At 40.0% G+C, this 24,040-nt stretch overlaps 1 protein-coding gene across 3 annotated transcripts in view; it reads left to right on the forward strand.

Annotated features, from left to right (window-relative positions):
* The window catches only part of LOC133622452 (neural cell adhesion molecule 2-like), an 801,647-nt gene that overhangs the window by 751,088 nt on the left and 26,519 nt on the right, over positions 1 to 24,040 (forward strand). For all 3 annotated transcript variants that reach the window (XM_061985218.1, XM_061985216.1, XM_061985217.1), the window contains exons 12-15: positions 1,430 to 1,603; positions 6,881 to 7,000; positions 7,275 to 7,396; positions 15,687 to 15,861. In XM_061985218.1, coding sequence (XP_061841202.1) covers positions 1,430 to 1,603; positions 6,881 to 7,000; positions 7,275 to 7,396; positions 15,687 to 15,861 — 591 coding nt within the window. The remainder of the gene's footprint in view (positions 1 to 1,429; positions 1,604 to 6,880; positions 7,001 to 7,274; positions 7,397 to 15,686; positions 15,862 to 24,040) is intronic.

Here is a 24,040-nt window from a genome sequence, read left to right on the forward strand (position 1 = left end):
GGTAAACGCTGGGGAAGGATGAGTAAAAAACTCCAATCTAGACTGGGTTCTGTAGGAAGCCCACAGACTCTGAAACGACTTGCACCAACCCCAACATTTGAAGACTTCGCTTTTTAGTAAAGCCTCTAGTTATTGGACTTTTAACTTTCTTTTATTAACTTTTTTCTTTTAATCCACTGTTTTCATCCTTTTTATGAAGTTGCCCCTGTTGTTTTATTTTAATCGTTGTGTTAATTCACCTATTTTTTGTACAGCGCTTTGTGATTTCTATCCGTGAAAAGCGCTCTATAAATAAAAAGTACTTACTTATGAAATTACATGTTGCAATAGTTGTTTTGAATCGAGAATTGTGTTGAATCAAGAATCGATTCTGGATCAAATTGTCAACCCAAGAATCTGAATCGATATATCAGTTCAGTTCAGTTTCAGTTTATTTGGAACATGCATACGATACAATGTAAAGTATCACACATTTCCAGTTGTTTCATTACAGCATGTCCGAAAAGGAGTAGGAAGAAGCAGAGTTTTTTTTTTAATCCTACCCCTTTGTATACCATAGCAATTTTATCCAATTTCCTTGTTCTCTGTAACAGAACAGTGAACGAATAAATAATAAATAAATAATATACCATAGTAAGCAAAAAAATATTAAATACATAAATAATCTTTGTCCCAAATAAAAAAATAAAATAAAATAAAAAGGTTTCAAGATTTTCATCATAATTCTCGTTCTGTGTACTTTGTGAACACTTGTAGTTTGAACAGTCTCTTAAACTGAATCTGTTTGATTTCTTTGCATAATTTAATTCCACATACTGATATACTAAAGGTTTTAAGTGTTGTACGGGCATACAAATGTTTTAAATTAGATCGTCCTCTCAGGTTATATTTCTCCTCTTTTGTTGAGAATAATTGATGTACATTCTTGGGTAGCAGGTTATAGTTTTATTTATACATCATTTTAGCTGTTTGCAAATGCACCAAATCGTTGAATTTCAATAATTGTGATTCAGTAAATAAAGGGTTTGTATGTTTTCTATATTCAACATTATGTATTATTCTAACTGATCGTTTTTCTAACACAGTTAATGAATGAAGTGTACTTTTGCAGTTGTTTCCCCAGATTTCTGCACAATAACTCAGATATGGTAACACTAGCGAGCAGTAAAGATTATGAAGTGACTTTTGGTCTAGAACATGTTTTGCTTTATTCATTATTGACGTGTTTCTTGCTACTTTATGTTGTATATTTTTTACATGAGATTTCCAATTCATTTTATAATCTATTATTTCACCCAAAAATGTGTTTTCTTTTACCCTTTCAATATCTACTCCATCTATCTGTATTTGTGTTTGACTTTCCCTTATACTGTTACCATCCCTAATAAGTTGCACATTGCATCTTAACTGTGATCCCATGTGCTTCCAGATGTGCCGTCCAATCCATACTCGGTTCGCCTGTCAGCCGTCTCCCAGCGCTTGGCCACCGTCACCTTCATGAAGCCAGACTCGCATGGTGGCGTGCCCATCAGCCATTATTTAGTCCAGTACAAGGAAGTGGGCCTACAGGACTGGAGGGACGTTCGGTCACATAGTGTGCAGAGTGAGTTTTAAATAGAATACACTGAAGCAACACATGTTTTGGGACAACTTTCCTTTACGCTTCATTGCAGCTGCAACTGTTGTAGGAGTCACAAATTTATTTTGCACATTTTATATGATTTCGGCTCATAAACTGTATTCGAGTTCTTCCCAAAGGTGTTTGATGAAGTTGTGCCATCAAAGAATGTCTTAATGGACCTTGCTTTGGGTCATGCTGAGAGACCCGTCCGTATACAGACGTGGTCAAAAGTTGACACATTGAGTTTCCAATCATTTCTACAACTTTTATTTTATTTTGTGATAGAGTGATTGGAACGAGTACTTGTTGGTCACAAAAAACATTCATGAAGATTGGTTCTTTTATTAATTTATTATGGGTCTACTGAAAATGTGACCAAATCTGCTGGGTCAAAAGTATACATACAGCAATGTTAATATTTGGTTACATGTTCCTTGGCAAGTTTCACTGCAATAAGGCGCTTTTGGTAGCCATCCGCAAGCTTCTGGTTGAATTGTTGACCACTCCTCTTGACAAAATTAATGCAGCTCAGCTAAATTTGTTGATTTTCTGACATGGAATTGTTTCTTCAGCATTGTCCACACGTTTAAGTCTGGACTTTAGGAAGGCCATTCTAAAACGTTAAAGGGGAACATTATCACAATTTCAGAAGGGTTAAAACCATTAAAAATCAGTTCCCAGTGGCTTATTTTATTTTTCAAAGTTTTTTTCAAAATTTTACCCATCATGCAATATCCCTAAAAAAAGCTTCAAAGTGCCTCATTTTAACCATCATTATATACACCCGTCCATTTTCCTGTGACGTCACATAGTGATGCCAACACAAACAAACATGGCGGAAAGAACAGCAAGCTATAGCGACATTAGCTCGGATTCAGACTCGGATTTCAGCGGCTTAAGCGATTCAACAGATTACGCATGTATTGAAACGAATGGTTGTAGTGTGGAGGCAGGTAGCGAAAACGAAATTGAAGAAGAAACTGAAGCTATTGAGCCATATCGGTTTGAACCGTATGCAAGCGAAACCGACGAAAACGACACGACAGCCAGCGACACGGGAGAAAGCGAGGACGAATTCGGCGATCGCCTTCTAACCAACGATTGGTATGTGTTTGTTTGGCATTAAAGGAAACTAACAACTATGAACTAGGTTTACAGCATATGAAATACATTTGGCAACAACATGCACTTTGAGAGTGCAGACAGCCCAGTTTTCATCAATTAATATATTCTGTAGACATACTCTCATCCGCTCTCTTTTCCTGAAAGCTGATCTGTCCAGTCCAGTTGGAAATGCATCTGCTTTGAGTGTCGCAGGATATCCACACATTCTTGCCATCTCTGTCGTAGCATAGCTTTCGTCGGTAAAGTGTGCGGAACAAACGTCCAATTTCTTGCCACTTTCGCATCTTTGGGCCACTGGTGCAACTTGAATCCGTCCCTGTTCGTGTTGTTACACCCTCCGACAACACACCGACGAGGCATGATGTCTCCAAGGTACGGAAAACAGTCGAAAAAACGGAAAATAACAGAGCTGATTTGACTCGGTGTTTGTAATGTGTTTGAGAAAATGGCGGATTACTTCCCGATGTGATGTCACGTTGTGACGTCATCGTTCCGAGAGCGAATAATAGAAAGGCGTTTAATTCGCCAAAATTCACCCATTTAGAGTTCGGAAATCGGTTAAAAAAATATATGGTCTTTTTTCTGCAACATCAAGGTATATATTGACGCTTACATAGGTCTGGTGATAATGTTCCCCTTTAATTCTAGCCTGATTTAGCCATTCCTTTACCACTTTTGACATGTGTTTGGGGTCATTGTCCTGTTGGAACACCCAACTGCGCCCAAGACCCAACCTCAGGGCTGATGATTGTAGGTAGTCCTGAAGAATTTGAAGGTAATCCTCCTTTTTCATTGTCCCATTTACGCTCTGTAAAGCACCAGTTCAATTGGCAGCAAAACAGGCCCAGAGCATAATACTACCACCACCATGCTTGACGGTAGGGGATTAAAGGCCTCACCTTTTCTCCTCCAAAAATATTGCTGGGTATTGTGGCCAAACAGGTAAATTGTTGTTTCCTCTGGCATCATGAAAAAGGAGGATTACCTCCAAATTCTTCAGGACAACCTAAAATCTTCAGCCTGGATGTTGGTTCTTGGGCGCAGTTGGGTGTTCCAACAGGACAATGACCCCAAACACAGGTAAAAAATGGTAAAGGAATGGCTTAATCAGGCTAAAATTAAGGTTTTAGAATGGCCGTGTGGACAATGCTGAAGAAAAAAGTCCATGTCAGAAAATCAAGAAATAAGGGTGGCTATTTTGAAGAAACTACAATATAAAACATGTTTTCAGTTATTTCATCTTTTTTGTTAAGTACATAACTCCACAAGTGTTCATTCATAGTTTTGATGCCTTCAGTGACAATCTACAATGTAAATAGTCATGAAAATAAAGAAAACACATTGAATGAGGAGAAGGTGTGTCCAAACTTTTGGCCTGCACTGTGACAGTACTGTGGAGAAGGAGACGGCACTGAGACAGGGGCGTCGATTGTTTGACACTTGTTTATTAAACACAAGGAAGTGGAGTGTGTAATTAATCCAAATAAGTACAGTGTGACTGTGTTGTTTAACTGAGCGTTACCAGGAGTTGTTGAAGGTGCGTGTTGAGCGAGAGGCGGAAGTTTAGGGAGGGCAAGGCAAGCTCGGAGGTCCGTGGGCAAGCGAAAGGTTAAAGGCAGCAGCGAGGCGTCAAGGTCCGTGTCCAGGCGTGAGGTCGAGATCAAGGAAGGCAGCAGGGAGTCCAGAGGGGATCCAGCGATTCGAGACACACAACTCGAAACCGGGAAATGGGGGAACGCTGCGGGATGACGGCACAGGACACAGAGGAGGGGGAAACAGAGAGAGAGAGCGAATGCACATAGGGAGAGAGCTAGAGACGTGTAGGCTTACAGTACTGAGACAGGTAGCTACGTTCTGGCACTGGAACGCAGGACGCACTGGCTTGTTTCAGATTTCAGACAGGAGGGGAACGCACGTGGGCGTGTCCAGAGGCGTGCTCAGAGGAGCGCACAGATGAATGAGAGGCGGCAGGAGCCTGAGCCGTAACATGTACTGTATATATATGTCATGTTCAAACACTGATGACATCTATTAAACAGGACAAGAATGCAAAGGATCAAACAGAGACAGAATTAAATTTGGACTCAATATTGAGGAGAGACGCGGTGACTGTACTCTCTGTACAGTCTTTCACCACGCTCTGACGAAAAAGGTTTACATCTTCTCCTTTATTTGGACACTCCCTGTTTACACAACAACATCTGCTTCCAAAGGAATGGGGGGTATGTAAACAGCTCTTGTTTTTGGTCACATTGAAAACAAAAGAAGAAGATGCCTCGGGCTTGGGTTAGTCCTGGATTCAGCATGGGCAGGTCTTCGATGACAATAGATAACCCCTCCCGTCTCATCCCATCGTACACAGCAGAATTTTCCAAGCCTTTGATTTGGTGGAACAAAGACAGCCTCTTGTCTGTTCATTGGGAACTCAGAACGGAAATTTTTTTGATAATTTAAATACAATTTTTCTGACAATATATAGATGTTTTTCCAAAAAATGCAAATGGCCCCGGGCCACCGTTTGGCCATCCCTGATTCGGACGGATCTGATCCCTCACAAAGCTGTGTTTTGATGCGGTCCAAATGTATTCATTTGCCACCACAAATAAATGATGTGTGGAAAACATAGCAACGTTTAAATCAGGTACATAACATCAGAGAGGAAAGGTGGATAAATGAGTGTGACTTTAAGTCGGGTTTAATGTCTCTCTAATTTCTGAATTAAAACAAAACTGCAGCTTTGTGCAAAGCTAATTAGAACCAAGAGGTCCTAATTAATCCCATCGTACACAGCGGAATTTTCCAAGCCTTTGATTTGGTGGAACAAAGACAGCCTCTTGTCTGTTCATTGGGAATTCAGAACGGAATTTTTTTTGATAATTTAAATACAATTTTTCTGACAATATATAGATGTTTTTCCGAAAAATGCAAATGGACCCCGGGCCACCGTTTGGCCATCCCTGATTCGGACGGATCTGATCCCTCACAAAGCTGTGTTTTGATGCGGTCCAAATGTATTCATTTGCCACCACAAATAAATGATGTGTGGAAAACATAGCAACGTTTAAATCAGGTACATAACATCAGAGAGGAAAGGTGGATAAATGAGTGTGACTTTAAGTCGGGTTTAATGTCTCTCTAATTTCTGAATTAAAACAAAACTGCAGCTTTGTGCAGAGCTAATTAGAACCAAGAGGTCCTAATTAATCCCATCGTACACAGCGGAATTTTCCAAGCCTTTGATTTGGTGGAACAAAGACAGCCTCTTGTCTGTTCATTGGGAATTCAGAACGGAATTTTTTTTGATAATTTAAATACAATTTTTCTGACAATATATAGATGTTTTTCCGAAAAATGCAAATGGACCCCGGGCCACCGTTTGGCCATCCCTGATTCGGACGCATCTGATCCCTCACAAAGCTGTGTTTTGATGCGGTCCAAATGTATTCATTTGCCACCACAAATAAATGATGTGTGGAAAACATAGCAACGTTTAAATCAGGTACATAACATCAGAGAGGAAAAGTGGATAAATGAGTGTGACTTTAAGTCGGGTTTAATGTCTCTCTAATTTCTGAATTAAGACAAAACTGCAGCTTTGTGCAGAGCTAATTAGAACCAAGAGCTCGGCATCTTCGAAGCCCCTTCTCACAGTCAACACATAATTAGATGGCTGGATTCTTTTCATTGCAATGCTCTTCCACAAATTGAAATCAGTGCTTAAAGGCGGGGGAAGTAACCTCACACAGCTGCAAATTGCCAACTTTGTTACAGGACTGGAGCGGTCCACAAGCCCTTATTATGGGCGCCGTTCGAGTATTTAATTTGCGCAAACCGACAAAAACAATGTGGCCAGCTCATTACGCCGCCGGCTTTCCCGCACAGGAAAGGTTATGTAAATGCCTTCTGGTGACAGACTGCGCTCTGATATTGGGATGCTCTGTTTACACTCCCGTTTTTAATATGCGGCGCTCGCACGCCGAGACGAGCAGCAAATGAGCAGGTATTCAGCAATCGACTGAATGAGGATCAAACGTGTAAATATTTATGAGCTGATTTGTTTTTTCGCGGGGAAAAAAAATGTGTACACTCGTGTTTGTGCTCGCCCGTGTGATTGCCGCTTCTCTGTCTCCATAGCAACGGTGGTGCTGACCGGCCTGGAGCCCAATACCACGTACGAGGTTCGAGTGGCGGCCGTCAACGGGAAGGGTCAGGGCGAGTTCAGTCACATGGAGACTTTTCAGACCTTACCCATCCGTAAGTTCTTAATACCCGCCAAGACTCCTTGTATATACCAGGGCTTGGACAGCTCATAGTCCAACGATATTTCTCCCTTATTGATGCTCCAAATGTATCCAGGTGAGGCCTTACAGAACTATTTCCACTCCTGATAATCCTGTGGAAAGCTACCCTGCTCTCTTCTTTATCTAGCATCACCACCTGCTCCAACTCACCATCGCAGAGGGGGGGGGAAAAAAAGAAGCTCCTTTGTTTTGCCTTTATCTCCTTCTTCCCTCCTTGTGCCCATTAGGAGAACCAAGTCCGCCTGCAGTCCACGGGCAGAGAGGAATGGGTAAAGCCTACAAGCTGGGGCTGGTCAAGCAGGATGACGGAGGGATGCCCATCGTGGAATATATCGTCAAGTACAAGACAGTGAGTGACTCCTCATTGTGGGAATGCTCCAAAGCATTCACACATATGGTTTCCCACACCAAAATTCATCTATTTATTATTGTGTGAATGCTCCAAAGCATTCACACATATGGTTTTCTACGCCAAAATTCACCTATTCATAAAACTTCTTCTTTTTCTCCAGATTTTGGCGCAGTCTCCCTTCCACATTTTTTACCCGATTCAAACCGTTCCAACTTCAAACTGTTCAGCCTATTCGGGAATTGCGGGCTTCCCCTTGTCAAATTCCAAAAATTCCCAGATTTTCTAAAATTCCCAGTTTTCTGGGATATTTTTCCCATTCAAAATGAATTGGCCATTTTTCAAACATCAACCATTTCCACATTTTTCAACCAATTCAAACCATTCTACCTTCAACACATTCCACTCATCCTGCACATTAAAACAAAAATGTTTCCAAGTTAAAATAAATTCCAGGAATTCCCAGAATTCCCGTTTTTTTCAAACCCTTTTTGCACCCTTTTTTCTGGCGACTACTCCTTCCACAATTTTCAACCCACTTCAACCGTTCCACCGTCAAAACATTCCTCTTAACCAGGACAAAAAACAAAGTTGATTTTTGAACTGGAAAAATTCCCGTTTTTTTCCCGAAATTCCAGGAATTCAACATGTTACTAATTTAACATTTCTCGACCGATTTGAAAAATTCAAACACTAACCATTTTAACGCATCCAAAACATTAAATTAGTTTAGCATTTTCAAAAAAAATTCCCTCTTTTACCGGAAGTTCCTAAATTTCCATTAAATTCCCATTGAAAAGAATGGGGCATTCTTCTAAGTTCCACAACTCCCACATTTTCTATCCGATTCAAACCGTTCCAAATTCAAAATATTCCGCCTGTTCAGGAATTGTGTGCTTCTTTCCAACAATTATTTTAAAAAATTCCCCGGATTTCCTAGAATTCACAGTCTTTAGGGACATTTTCCTATTCAAAATAAATTATCCATTTTTCAAACTTCCACAATTCCAAAATATTTCACTGAAACAGGGGCGTTGATTGTTTGACACTTGTTTATTAAACACAAGGAAGTGGAGTGTGTAATTAATCCAAATAAGTATAGTGTGACTATGTGTTGTTTAATTGAGCGTTACCAGGAGTTGTTGAAGGTGCGTGTTGAGCGAGAGGCGGAAGTTTAGGGAGGGCAAGGCAAGCTCGGAGGTCCGTGGGCAAGCGAGAGGTCAAAGGAAGCAGCGAGGTGTCAAGGCCCGTGTCCAGGCGTGAGGTCGAGATCCAGGAAGGCAGCAGGCAGTCCAGAGGGGATCCAGGGAGACGAGACACACAACTCGAAACCGGGAAATGGGGGAACGCTGCGGGATGACGGCACAGGACACAAGACGATGAGCACAGAGGAGGGGAAACAGAGAGAGAGCGAATGCACATAGGGAGAGAGCTAGAGACGTGTAGGCTTACAGTACTGAGACAGGTAGCTACGTTCTGGCACTGGAACGCAGGACGCACTGGCTTATTTCAGATTTCAGACAGGAGGGGAACGCCCGTGGGCGTGTCCAGAGGTGTGCTCAGAGGAGCGCACAGATGAATGAGAGGCGGCAGGAGCCTGAGTCGTAACATGTACTGTATATATATGTCAGATTGAAACACTGACGACATCTATTAAACAAGACAAGAAGCGACTACTCCTTCCACATTTTTCAACCCACTTCAACCGTTCCACCGTCAAAACATTCCTCTTAACCAGGACAAAAAACAAAGTTGTTTTTTGAACTGGAAAAATTCCCGTTTTTTTCCCGAAATTCCAGGAATTCCGTAATACCATTTCTCAATTCAACATGTTACTAATTCAACATTTCTCCACCGATTTGAAAAATGCAAACACTAACATTCAATTTGTTTAGCATTTTCAAAAAAAATTCCCTCTTTTACCGGAATTCCCAAATTTTCATTAAATTCCCATTGAAAAGAATGTGGCATTCTTCTAAGTTCCACAACTCCCACATTTTCTATCCGATTCAAACCGTTCCAACTTCAAAATATTCCTCCTGTTCAGGAATTGTAAGCTCCTTTTCAACAATTATTTTAAAAAATTCCCCGGATTTCCTAGAATTCCCAGTCTTTAGGGACATTTTCCTATTGAAAATGAATTATCCATTTTTCAAACTTCCACAATTCCAACATCTTTCAAACGAATCAAACAATTCCACCTTCAACATATTCCACCAATGTGGAAATTCAAACAACCATTTTCCCACGTTCAACAAATTTCCATGAATTCCAGTTTTTTTCTAACCTTATTTCCAACCTTTTTTAGTGCGACGACTCCTTTCACATTTTTCATTCCATTTCAACCGTTCCACTGTCAAAACATTCCTCTTAGTCAGGACAAAAAAACAAGTTGGTTTAAGAACTTGAAAAATTCCCGGTTTTCCCGAAATTCCATAATACCATTTCTCAATTAAAAAACTGTTACGACATCAACATTTCTTGACCGATTTAAACTATTCCAACACCAACCAATTCAGCTCATTCAGGACAGCCATGCTCCTAATCATATTTTTTAAAATTCCGCTTTTCACAAAATTTCCAAATTTTCAGGAAGTTCCCATTGAAATTAATACTTTCTCTTTTAACATGTTCTATCTAAACTTCTGTTAAAATGTAATAATCACTTATTCTTCTGTTGTTTGATACTTTACATTAGTTTTGGATAATACCACAAATTTGGGTATCAATCCGATACCAAGTACAAACGTTTGTAGTTACAGGATCATACATTGGTCATACCTTTATCGTTAATTTTTAAGCCAAAATGCGTCTGTTCTTCCTTTTCTGTCCAGACACTGTGTCTGCTTGTAAGTACTTCGTGAGGCGGTATAGTACCAAATATGATTCGTTAGTATCGCGGTACTATACTATTTACCGTACAACCCCACAATGTGAACATGTTATTTTTTTGACATTTTTGCAAATGTATTAAAAATAATATATTAGGAAATCACATGTGCATAAGTATTCACAGCCTTTGCCATGAAGTTCAAAAGTGAGCCTTTTTCAACTGATAATCCTTGAGATGTTCCTACATCTTAATTAGAGTCCACCTGGAGTATGCTTAGTTGGTTGATCATGATTTGGAAGGGCACACACCTGTCCATACATCAGATCCCACATTTGGCAATGCATGGCAGAGCCCAAACCAAGAATGAAGTCAAAGGAATTGCCTGTAGACCTCAGAGACAGGATTGTCTTGAGCCACAAATCTTAGGAAGAGTACAGAAAAATATCTGCTACCTTGAAGATCCCAACGATCACAGTGACTTCTATTATTTGTACATGAAAGAAGTTTGGAACCACCAGGACTATTCCTACAGCTGGCTGGCCGTCTAAACTGAGCGATCGGAGAAGAAAGGCCCTAATCAGGGAGGTGACCAAGAACCTGATGGTCACTCTATCAGAGCTACAGCATTCCTCTGTGGAGAGAGGAGAACCTTCCAGATGGACAACCATCTCTGCAGCAATCCACCAATAACAGCCTGTATAGCAGAGCGTCCAGACGGAAGCCATTCCTTTGTAAATGTTTGCCAAAATGTATCTGGAAAAACTCTCAGACCATGAGAAACCAAATTCTGTGGTCTGATGAGACAAAGATTGAACTCTTGAGGTGAATGCCAGGCATCATGTTTGGAGGAAACCAGGAACCACTCATCACCAGGCCAATTCCCTTTCCTACAGTGAAGCATGGTGGTGGCAGCATCATGATGTGGGGATGTTTTTCAGCAGCAGGAAGTGGGAAAGATAAATGCAGCAATGTACAGAGACATCCTGGAGTAAAACCTGCTCCAGAGTGCTCTTGAACTCAGCAGGACAATGACCCTAAGAACACAGCCAAGATATCAAAGGAATTGCTTTAGGACAACTCTGTAAATGTCCCTGAGTGGCCCAGCCAGAGCCCAGACTTGAATCCGATTGAACCTCTCTGAAGAGATCTAATAAATGGCTGTGCACCAACGCTTCCCATCCAACTTGATAGATCTTAAAAGGTGCTGCAAAGAGGAATGGGCAAAACTGTCCAAAGATAGGTGTGCCAAGCTTGTGGCATCGTATTTAAAAAAAACTTGAGACTGTAATTGCTGCCAAAGAATCGCAAGCTTTCCCTTGACAAGTTCCAAAAATTCCCAAATTTCCCAGAATTCCCAGTTCTCCGGGATATTTTTCCCATTCAAAATGAATTGGCCTATTTTCAACCTTCAAGCATTTCCACATTTTTCAACCTATTCATACCATTCCACCTTCAACATATTCAACATATCCTGTGCAGTCAAACTATCCAATTTAAAAAAAAATCCAGGAATTCCCAGTTTTCCAAACCCTATTTTCACCCTTTTTCTGGCAACTACTCCTCCCACATTTTTCAACCGTTCCACCATCAAAACATTCCTCTTAATTAGGACAAAAAACAAAGTTGTTTTTTGAACTGGAAAAATTTTCGTTTTTTTCCCGAAATTTCAGGAATTTCTCAATTCAACATGTTACTACTTCAACATTTCTCGACCAATTTGAAAAATTCTAACACCAACCATCATTCAAAACATTCAATTTGTTTAGCATTTTCAAAGCAATTCCCTCTTCTACCAGAATTCCCAAATTTCCATTACATTCCCATTGAAGAGAATGGGACATTCTTTTAAGTTCCACAACTCTCACATTTTCTTTTCGATTCAAACCGTTCCAACTTCAAAATATTCAGCCTGTTCAGGAATTGTGTGCTCACTTTCAACAATTATTTAAAAAAAATTCCCCGGATTTCCTAGAATTCCCTGTCTTTAAAAGGTGCTGCAATGGGCAAAACTGTCCAAAGATAGGTGTGCCAAGCTTGTGGCATCGTATTTTAAAAAACTTGAGACTGTAATTGCTGCCAAAGGTGCATCAACAAAGTACTGAGCAAATGTGATTCCTTACTTTTTTTTATTTTTAACACTTTTGATGACAAAATGAATGTATTCTATTTTGGAATAAGGCTGTAACATAACAAAATGTGGAAAAAAATGAAGCGTCGGATGCACTGTTAGTGGTTTAAATGTAGATTAAAATCATAATCGGTCCCCTTTGAATTATTAGGAGTTGGTAGTTTATTTTTAAGTACAAGTCATTTTAATCTTTTTGTCTTAAATAGAAATATATCCTGCTTAACTTAACAGAATACAAATGAACACATTTCTTTAACAGAAGTCTGTCCTGCTTAAAAGAGAATAAATTCGGTGTGCAACTTTAGGATAGAGAAGGTTTCCAACTTTCATCACTATCGAACTACCGTAATTTTCGGATTATAAGTCGCTCCAGAGTATAAATCGCACCGGCCGAAAATGCATAATAAAGAAGGAAAACAAAACATATATAAGTCACACTGGAGTATAAGTCGCATTTTTGGTGGAAATTTATTTGATAAAACCCAACACCAAGAATAGACATTTGAAAGGCAATTTAAAATAAATAAAGAATAGTGGACAACAGGCTGAATAAGTGTACGTTATATTATGGTAAGAGTCATTCAAATAACTATAACATATAGAACATGCTATACCTTTACCAAACAATCTGTCACTCCTAATCGCTAAATCCCATGAAATCTTATACGTCTAGTCTCTTACGTGAATGAGCTAAATAATATTATTTGATATTTTACGGTAATGTGTTAATAATTTCACACATAAGTCGCTCCTGAGTATAAGTCGCACCCCCGGCCAAACTATGAAAAAAACTGCGACTTATAGTCCGAAAAATACGGTAGTCATTTTGATAGTAGGCTATTATAGCTAATATTTCATGTGTTGCCTTCATTATAAGACTTATATAAGACTTTTAAAGTCATTTTGATAGTAGGCTAATATAGCTGATATAGACACTTAGGTCATGTGTTGCCTTCATCATAACACTTATATAAGACTTAAAGTTTTTTGCGGCTCCAGACAGATTTGTTTTTTGTATTTTTGGTCCAATATGGCTCTTTCAACGTCTTGGGTGGCCGATCCCTGTACTAAACTGTTATCTAAACATTGAAGTGTAGTTTCACTCCTCTGAATGCAAACACGTCAGCAGGCATTTGCTGCGGCGAAGTCGTCTCACAGAGATCATGGATGAAATAGTCATGTCGGTTGAAGGATTTGCCACGGCTTCTATAATGTACCACACACACACACACACACACACACACACACACACACACACACACATACTGGTTGTCATTTGGAATGGAGAAGGAATTTTTTGATCGTACTCACTGTTTATCCCAGTGTAACTGATTTGGGTCGGCACAATGATGAGACTTTTTCCACTGTTCTCAGCTTTATTTCTCTTCCTTCCAACCTGCGGGCGACAATCAGACAATGTCGGTATCCCGTCTTTCTTTGGCTTACGCCTGGAATCTGAACTTAAAACTAGAGGTCAACACAGGTAAACATATTCACATTCTTGGTATCGTATTTTTCGGACTATAAGTCGCAGTTTTTTTCATAGTTTGGCCGGGGGTGCGACTTATACTCTGGAGCGACTTACGTGTGAAATTATTAACACTTAACCGTAAAATATCAAATAATATTATTTAGCTCATTCACGTAAGAGACTAGATGTATAGGATTTCATGGGATTTAGCGATTAGGAGTGACAGATTGTTTGGTAAACGTATAGCATGTTCTATATGTTATAGTTATTTGAATGACTCTTACCATAATATGTTACGTTAACATACCAGGCACGTTCTCAGTTGGTTATTTATGCCTCATATAACGTACACTTATTCAGCCTGTTGTTCACTATTCTTTATTTATTTCAAATTGCCTTTCAAATGTCTATTCTTGGTGTTGGCTTTTATCAAATAAATTTCCCCAAAAAATGTGAATTATACTCCAGTGCGACGTATGTATGTTTTTTCCTTCTTTGTTGTGCATTTCCGGCAAGTGCGCCTTATACTCCGGTGCGACTTATACTCCGAAAAATACGGTACACACATTCATTAATTAAAGACCTAATTTCGACTGAAAAACAAACAAAATGTTGGTCTGACCGAGACTCACCCTCAGCCATGTAAAACTTTTCTGTGAGGGGCTACAAAACCCTGGAGGACTACAGGAGCTCAGGAGGGACAAAAAGATATCAAACCGCCCTCTCACAGGCGAGCAGAAAAGAGAACTATTTGAAGATAAAATCCTAGAGATGTCCGATATTATCGGCCGATAAATGCTTTAAAATGTAATATCGGAAATTATCGGTATAATTTTTTTTATTATCGGTATCGTTTTTTTTTTGCTCTGTTTTTTAAATTAAATCAACATAAAAAACACAAGATACACTTACAATTAGTGCACCAACCCAAAAAACCTCCCTCCCCCATTTACACTCATTCACACTCATTCACACAAAAGGGTTGTTTCTTTCTGTTGTTAATATTCTGGTTTCTACATTATATATCAATATATATCAATACAGTCTGCAAGGGTTACAGTCAGTAAGCACACATGATTGTGCGTGCTTCTGGTCCACTAATAGTACTAACCTTTAACAGTTAATTTGACTCATTTTCATAAATTACTAGTTTCTATGTAACTGTTTTTATATTGTTTTACTTTCTTTTTTATTCAAGAAAATGTTTTTAATTACCGTATTTTTCGGAGTATAAGTCGCCCCGGAGTATAAGTCGCACCTGCCGAAAATGCATAAAAAAACAAGGAAAAAAACATATATAAATCACACTGGAGCCCGGCCAAACTATGAAAAAAAACTGCGACTTATAGTCCGAAAAATACGGTAATTTATTTTATTTTATTTTATGATTTTTTTTTCAAAAGGACCTTTTAAAAAACCTTGTTACATAGTTTAATGCATCCAGCGGGGCATCATAACAAAATCAGGCATAATAATGTGTTAATTCCACGACTGTATATATCGGTATCGGTTGATAACGGTATCGGTAATTAAGAGTTGGACAATATCGGAATATCGGCAAAAAGGCCATTATTGGACATCCCTATAAAATTCACAAACAAAATATAATAAATAACAAAGGTGTATTTTAACTCTGTTACACCAGCTTGTGGCTCAACATTAACCGAGCCAACCAAATTTCCCCACGCTACGGAATGGACCGAGGGTCAATCATGGCATGTTCGCATTAATCGCGCGTCAAAAAAGTTAGTGCCATTAAAGGAAAGTATTGCGTTAACTTTGGCAGATGTAATCAAAGCGTTAAAAATTGAAAAATGGTGATAAATCCTCACACTCTTAATTATTGTTTACCTTCCAGGACAAAGAAGAGCAGTGGATGACCAAGTTGGTTCCAGGCTCCAATGATTTTGCAACGCTGCAACCGCTCCAGTGGAACACGCGATACGAAGTGGAGATCACAGCCCGCAACGTCAAGGGCCTGTCGGAGCCCACCTTCTATCAGTTCTTCATGCCTCAGAAACCTGACATCACAGGTAAACGCGCTGCTATGTTGTGGGTTTTTGGCTCGCAGGCGTGCAAATGTTGGGGGGGGGGCTCGTGTTTTACACAGAGTAACTCAGGACGTGTAAGATTTCCCATTCCCAAGTCCTCCAGCTAGTTCGGAGCAACATGCATACAAATGCGCACACGTATGCAGAAATGCGGACGGACGCTTTGATGTATGCACCATGTGGTGCTTTGAAGTATGTCTCGTACCGCTCACATACACACACACGCATGGAAATGTGTATTGTTGAATAAAAATGTAATTCCATTATTGCACCCATGTGAGCTTTCCCCCCCATCTCCCGTCCACAGAGGCTTGTTTCCCCTCTCGGAGTCTGTTACTGCGTTTATTTGAGGTGGTTTTGGATCCAGCCAGCATTTTTCTGTTTCGACTAAATGGCCGCGAGTGTGTGCGCCACCTCACAAGCAGAACAGAGGACCGGGGAAGCGGCAGGCTTTAGGCGGGTCTTCGATTGACTGTCGTCTCTCGTTAGATGCATTGTGGGAAAGACCCGGCAGCGAAGGGGAGATGGGGAGAGAATGCTTTCTTCCTAATGTGAACATCAGACAAACAGTAACCTAGGGTGAATGTCTGCGCTAAGTAGGCAATAAAAGATACACGCAGTAAGGAGACGGACTCCATAGTCGCCTGTCTCTTCTGCAATTACTGCCTTTTCAAAAATAGTTGCGCTTCTGATGCAAGCGTGTGGTGGGCATATAAAGTTGCCTTCAAACGCCTCAACTATTGAACATGATGCATTCTGTTCGGAGCTTTTATAAACAGAATTTCTAGGCATAGTCAGGGCGTTGAGGGGATCCGGTTTGGTGGCTGCAGGATTAGGTCTCTGCTCTTTGCGGATGATGTGGTCCTGATGGCTTCATCTGGCCAGGATCTTCAGCTCTCACTGGATCGGTTCGCAGCCGAGTGTGAAGCGACTGGGATGAGAATCAACAGTCCGAGTCCATGGTTCTCGCCCGGAAAAGGGTGCAGTGCCATCTCCGGGTTGGGGGGGGGAGACTCTGCTCCCATGTGGAGGAGTTCAAGAACCTTGGAGTCTTGTTCACGAGTGAGGGAAGAGTGGATCGTGAGATCGACAAACGGATCGGTGCGGCGTCTTCAGTAATGCGGACGCTGTATCGATCCGTTGTGGTGAAGAAGGAGCTGAGCTGGAAGGCAAAGCTTTCAATTTACCGGTTGATCTACGTTCCCATCCTCACCTATGGTCTTGAGCTTTGGGTTATGACCGAAATGAAGCGGCCGAAATGAGTTTCCTCCGCCGGGTGGAATGTCTCTCCCTTAGAGATAGGGTGAGAAGCTCTGCCATCCGGGAGGAGCTCAAAGTAAAGCCGCTGCTTCTCCACATCGAGAGGAGACAGATGAGGTGGTTCGGGCATCTGGTCAGGATGCCACCCGAACGCCTCCCTAGGGAGGTGTTTAGGGCACGTCCGACCGGTAGGAGGCCACGGGGAAGACCCAGGACACGTTAGGAAGACTATGTCAGGGAACACCTCGGGATCTCCCGGCAGGAGCTAGACGAAGTGGCTGTGGATTGATTCTCCTTATGAGGAACTGCTAAAGTCGACGTCACATTGTCTTTTGAATCACCCCAGTCAAGTCCTTTGGCGTTTTTAATAGTTAACAATCATTAATTTTCCATGCAAACTTCACGCAGAGTTGACCCAACATGTGATGTTGGAAATAATTGTTCCCATTTCCTCTATTTACAGTGACATAAAGTGTTTGCAAATTCAAACACGTTGGAAAGCCCACAGTATCCCAGAACATGACGTGTAAGGGCGTCTAGATCCGATATTGATTATGTTTATCGGTCCGATATCAGCATGAATCAAGCATTTGTTTAAAATGGCTCTCCATTAGTTGCTACACATTAGCCACTAGTCTTCCTGTGGTCCGTCACACGGACACACAACAACGACATTGAAAGAAAAACTCAAGCTAGCACACACATAGTGGCGCTTTTTTCGCCACACAACAGAGCGTTGATTGTGACGTAACAACAATCATTTGCACAAAAATAACACCTTCCATTGATTAAAGCAAGCTGTAACAGTCTGAACAACAACACATTATTTCAACTACTTCAACTTTAACAACCCCCCACATCCGATCTTGATGACAATGCAAAATTACGTATAAACGATAAAACGTTGAATATTTAAGGCCTACTGAAACCCACTACTACCGACCACGCAGTCTGATAGTTTATATATCAATGATGAAATCTTAACATTGCAACACATGCCAATACGACCGGGTTAGCTTACTAAAGTGCAATTTTAAATTTCGCGTGAAATATCCTGCTGAAAACATCTCGGTATGATGACGCCTGCGCGTGATGTCACGGATTGTAGAGGACATTTTGGGACAGCATGGTGGCCAGCTATTAAGTTGTCTGCTTTCATCGTAAAATTCCACAGTATTCTGGACATCTGTGTTGGTGAATCTTTTGCAATTTGTTCAATGAACAATGGAGACAGCAAAGAAGAAAGCTGTAGGTGGGAAGCGGTGTATTGCGGCCGACTTCAGCAACACAAACACGGCCGGTGTTTCATTGTTTACATTCCCGAAAGATGACAGTCAAGCTTTACCATTGGCCTGTGGAGAACTGGGACAACAGAGACTCTTACCAGGAGGACTTTGAGTTGGATACGCAGACACGGTACCGTGAGTACGCATGCAGCTGCGGCTTCCAAACATTTGATCGCTTGCCCGTACGTGTGTGCCGCTATGTGCATGTCACGTACGTAACTTTGGGGAAATATATGTGCTGTATGAACTTTGGGGAGGTGAACGGTAGTTTGGGCTGTGAGATTGAGTGTGTTGTGCAGGTGTTTGAGGTGTATTGACGGGTTGTATGGACGCGAGGGGGGAGGTGTTTGTTATGCGGGATTAATTTGTGGCATATTAAATATAAGCCTGGTTGTGTTGTGGCTAATAGAGTATATATATCTATGTATTGTGTTTATTTACTGTTTTAGTCATTCCCAGCTGAATATCAGGTCCCACCCGCCTCTCACAGCATCTTCCCTATCTGAATCGCTCCCACTGCCCTCTAGTCCTTCACTCTCACTTTCCTCATCCACGAATCTTTCATCCTCGCTCAAATTAATGGGGAAATGGTCGCTTTCTCGGTCCGAATCGCTCTCGCTGCTGGTGGCCATGATTGTAAACAATGTGCAGATGTGAGGAGCTCCACAACCTGTGACGTCACGCTACTCATCTGCTACTTCCGGTACAGGCAAGGCTTTTTTATCAGCGACCAAAAGTTGCAAACTTTATCGTCGATGTTCTCTACTAAGTGGCCTAGTGGTTAGAGTGTCCGTCCTGAGATCGGTAGGTTGTGAGTTCAAACCCCGGCCGAGTCATACCAAAGACTATAAAATTGGGACCCATTACCTCCCTGCTTGGCACTCAGCATCAAGGGTTGGAATTGGGGGTTAAATCACCAAAATGATTCCCGGGCGCGGCCACCGCTGCTGCCCACTGCTCCCCTCACCTCCCAGGGGGTGATCAAGGGTGATGGGTCAAATGCAGAGAATAATTTCGCCACACCTAGTGTGTGTGTGACAATCATTGGTACTTTAACTTTAACTTTAACTTTAAATCCTTTCAGCAAAAATATGGCAATATCGCGAAATGATCAAGTATGACACATAGAATGGACCTGCTATCCCCGTTTGAATAAGAAAATCGCATTTCAGTAGACCTTTAAGAGTATGTGAAAGTTCGACTCCAACCTTGTTTTCTTCCCTGACGACCTTAAAGTTTTGTAATCAATCAGAAATATCAGGCAGCTAAAATGAGCCAAACATGGGGAAATGTTTCGCACATCACCCATCATGCACTGTAATGGATTTTTATATGTGTAATTCAAAATAATATATAGGGCTTGAACATGTTTTATAATGTCCACAATGTTCAATGAGCAGGAGATGAGTTATGTGCCACCATGTGTTGACTTTATTTGTTGGTTTTAGTTAATTTATACCATGAGTGGGTACCAATTTATGTGTCTCTCAAAAATGTAATTAAGGCACTATAAAACACCCTCGTGGATCTGGCTTGATGAACACTGCAATGAAGACATTTAAAAAAAAAACATTTTCAGAAATAATCTTGGAAGGCTTCACTTGTCTCCTGTGAGTACACACGTACTTTCCTGGAAGTGATGCTAGAATATTAAGAACGAGTGACTGATTTTTTTATTTTTTTTATTTTTTTTATGGCTGCCCATTACAGTAAACTCCTCCATAAATTCTCCAAAGTCGTTGTCTTTAGTGACCAAGTGCAAAAAAACACACACCAACCCAGCCGTGGGAAACACAAACAGCTGCTTCAGCAAACATGAAATAACAATTTGTTTTTTATCACCACAAACTAAATACGATCAAGTGACGAACAGTCACAAATCAGTACAGTTCAGTTCACATCGCCACGGTAATAAAGATGTGATGTTCGCGAACAAGTCAAATATGTTCAATGTGTCTTTTAAGAGAGAGACGATTCACAGTTGCGAGCTGTTCATTTGCGAGCCATTTTATCTACAAATTACGCAGGCATGTCTAAATGGACTAAAAAAGGAGTCAGAGTCAAAAGAAAAGTAGTAGCCTTTGGTTTCAGTTTTCTGGCTTATTGTTCTGTGTGGATTTGTAAAGTAGTCCAAGTGTATATAAATCCATCCATTTTCTACCGCTTGTCCCTTTCAGGGTCGTAGGGGGTGCTGGAGCCTATCTCAGCTGCATTATATATATATATATGTATAATATATATTTATATATATATTTATTAAAATATATATTTATTTATATGTATGTATAAATATATATATATATATATATATATATATATATATATATATTTATACCATATTTTTCTGACTATAAGTCACAGTTTTTTTTATAGTTTGGGGGTGCGACTTATACTCAGGAGCGATTTATGTGTGAAGTTATTAACACATTGCCGTAAAATATCAAATAATAATATTTATCTCAATTACGTAAGAGACTAGACGTATAAGATTTCATGAGATTTAGCGATGAGGAGTGACAGATTGTTTGGTAAACGTATAGCATGTTCTATATGTTATAGTTATTTGAATGACTCTTACCATAATATGGCACCAGGCACGTTCTCAGTTGGTTATTTATGCCTCATATAACATACACTTATTCAGCCTGTTGTTCACTATTCTTTATTTATTTTAAATTGCCTTTCAAATGTCTATTCTTGGTGTTGGGTTTTATCAAATAAATGTCCCCAAAAAATGAGACTTATACTCGAGTGCGACTTATATATGTTTTTTTCCTTCTTTATTATGCATTTTCGGCCGGTGCGACTTATACTCGGGAGCGACTTATACTCCGTAAAATACGGTATATATGTATATATATATATATATATATATATATATATATATATATATATATATATATATATATATATATATATATACATATATATATATATATATATATATATATATATATATATATATATATGTATATATATATATGTATATATATATATGTATATATATATATATATATATATATATATATATATATATATATATATATATATATATATATATATATATATATATATATATATATATATGTATGGTTATGTGTATATATATATATATATATATATATATATATATATATATATATATATGTATGTATGGTTATGTGTATATATATATATATATATGTGTGTTCATATATGATCAAATGTACGGCTCTTTGAGCCATAAACCCCATCTTTACACAGAATAATCAGGAACGGTAAAAACCCTGATCTGTGGAACATGTAGATGGAAAAGGAAGACGATGACATATATTGTAAAATTTTTCTTGGTTTTTGTCTCTTTATTACTTCCAAAACTTGCTGAACTGTACTACTATGGTGTTTCAGAGAACTGTGTCAAGAGTTCCTAGGGGGAAAGCCACCGTGGAAGTTCTAAGAGGCTCTTTTATTCGGGGAGTGCTGGCAGGGAAGGTTGCATTCAACACAGAGATCAGACTTGATAACACGTCATATAAGAGCTTATGTTCTTATGTTTTAATACTATCTTTTTCCTTAAGTGTTTCCTTGAGTGCTCTCCAGTCTCATCAGGCACGCTGCTTCCTGCTTAAATCTGGGCCACGAGGAGAAGCTTGTCTCTCCTTCTGCGCCTAATGATCCTCCTAAAAGCTCTCAGGGCAACTTTGGTTTCCTCAGAATGTCCTCCGTCACATTCTCAAACAGTCGTGTTTGTCCCTCCGACCACCAGCACCTGTTACCTCCCTGATCAATTAATGGCTATTCGGTCATCAATAATGGACGTCCTCCCAGACCCAAACGAGGGGCCGTCAATCTACAGCCAGGCTTAATGAGTCTGTGCTGTCGCAGGGAGACAGATATGAATGTGTTTGGATACCTGGGAATTGACAGACGTGGCTAATGGTGCTATATTTTACTAAGTAATCAGGAGTTTCAGTCAGTTTACGGGTTAATAGAGCATGGAAATCAAAATTAATGTGCAAGGTGTTTTAGGAATTAGCGAATGTGGGAAAACTCACTCAACCAATTAGTGTGGGGCCTCTGGGGAGAAGGGAAGATAAATAAGCGTGCAGCCGGGATAAAGATTCAGACTTGTGTTTTTGTTGTACCCTCTAGGGTTGTACGGTATACCGGTATAAGTATAGTACCACAATACTAATGAATCAATTTCAGTACAATACCGTTTCTGAAACATCATGTCATTGCTGGTTTTACGAGCAGTCGAGCATGTTCGGCGGCACACAATCACGGAGTACTTACAAACCTTGTTCCATATGAGTTGGGAAATTGTGTTAGATGTAAATATAAACAAAATACAATGATTTGCAAATCATTTTCAACCCATATCCAGTTGAATATGCTACAAAGACAACATATTTGATGTTCAAACTGATAAACTTTTTTTTTTTTGCAAATAATCATTAACTTTAGAATTTGATGCCAGCAACACGTGACAAAGAAGTTGGGAAAGGTGACAATAAATACTGATAAAGTTGAGGAATGCTCATCAAACACTTATTTGGAACATCCCACAGGTGAACAGGCAAATTGGGAACAGGTGGGTGCCATGATTGTGTATAAAAGTAGATTCCATGAAATGCTCAGTCATTCACAAACAAGGATGGAGTGAGGGTCACCACTTTGTCAACAAATGCGTGAGCAAATTGTTGAACAGTTTAAGAAAAACCTTTCTCAACCAGCTATTGCAAGGAATTTAGGGATTTCACCATCTACGGTCCGTAATATCATCAAAAGGTTCAGAGAATCTGGAGAAATCACTGCACGTAAGCAGCTAAGCCCGTGACCTTCGATCCCTCAGGCTGTACTGCATCAACAAGCGACATCGGTGTGTAAAGGATATCACCACATGGGCTCAGGAACACTTCAGAAACCCACTGTCAGTAACTACAGTTGGTCGCTACATCTGTAAGTGCAAGTTAAAACTCTCCTATGCAAGGCGAAAACCGTTTATCAACAACACCCAGAAACGCCGTCTGCTTCACTGGGCCTGAGCTCATCTAATTTGGACTGATACAAAGTGGAAAAGTGTTCTGTGGTCTGACGAGTCCACATTTAAAATTGCTTTTGGAAACTGTGGAGGTTGTGTCCTCCACACCAAAGAGGAAAAGAACCATCCGGATTGTTATAGGCGCAAAGTTGAAAAGCCAGCATCTGTGATGGTATGGGGGTGTATTAGTGCCCAAGACATGGGTAACATACACATATGTGAAGGCGCCATTAATGCTGAAAGGTACATACAGGTTTTGGAGCAACATATGTTGCCATCCAAGCAACGTTACCATGGACGCCCCTGCTTATTTCAGCAAGACAATGCCAAGCCACGTGTTACATCAACGTGGCTTCGGCAGTGTTTTAGCTACTTCTAAATCACTAATCCTCGCAATCATGACGACAAATAAAATACGTTTCTTACAAGTATCATCCCTGCAGGACGAGGAATAGCTAAACATGCTTCACTACACACCGTAGTCACCGGCAATAATGTAATGATATCAAGTACAAGCATGTATCTAGTCGATACTACTATGATTACGTCGATATTTTTTGGCATGACAACATCTTCTTTTGTTTTTAAAAAA

Source organism: Nerophis lumbriciformis, linkage group LG23 (genome assembly GCF_033978685.3).
Source record: "Nerophis lumbriciformis linkage group LG23, RoL_Nlum_v2.1, whole genome shotgun sequence".
Classification (NCBI taxonomy): Eukaryota; Metazoa; Chordata; class Actinopteri; order Syngnathiformes; family Syngnathidae; genus Nerophis; species Nerophis lumbriciformis.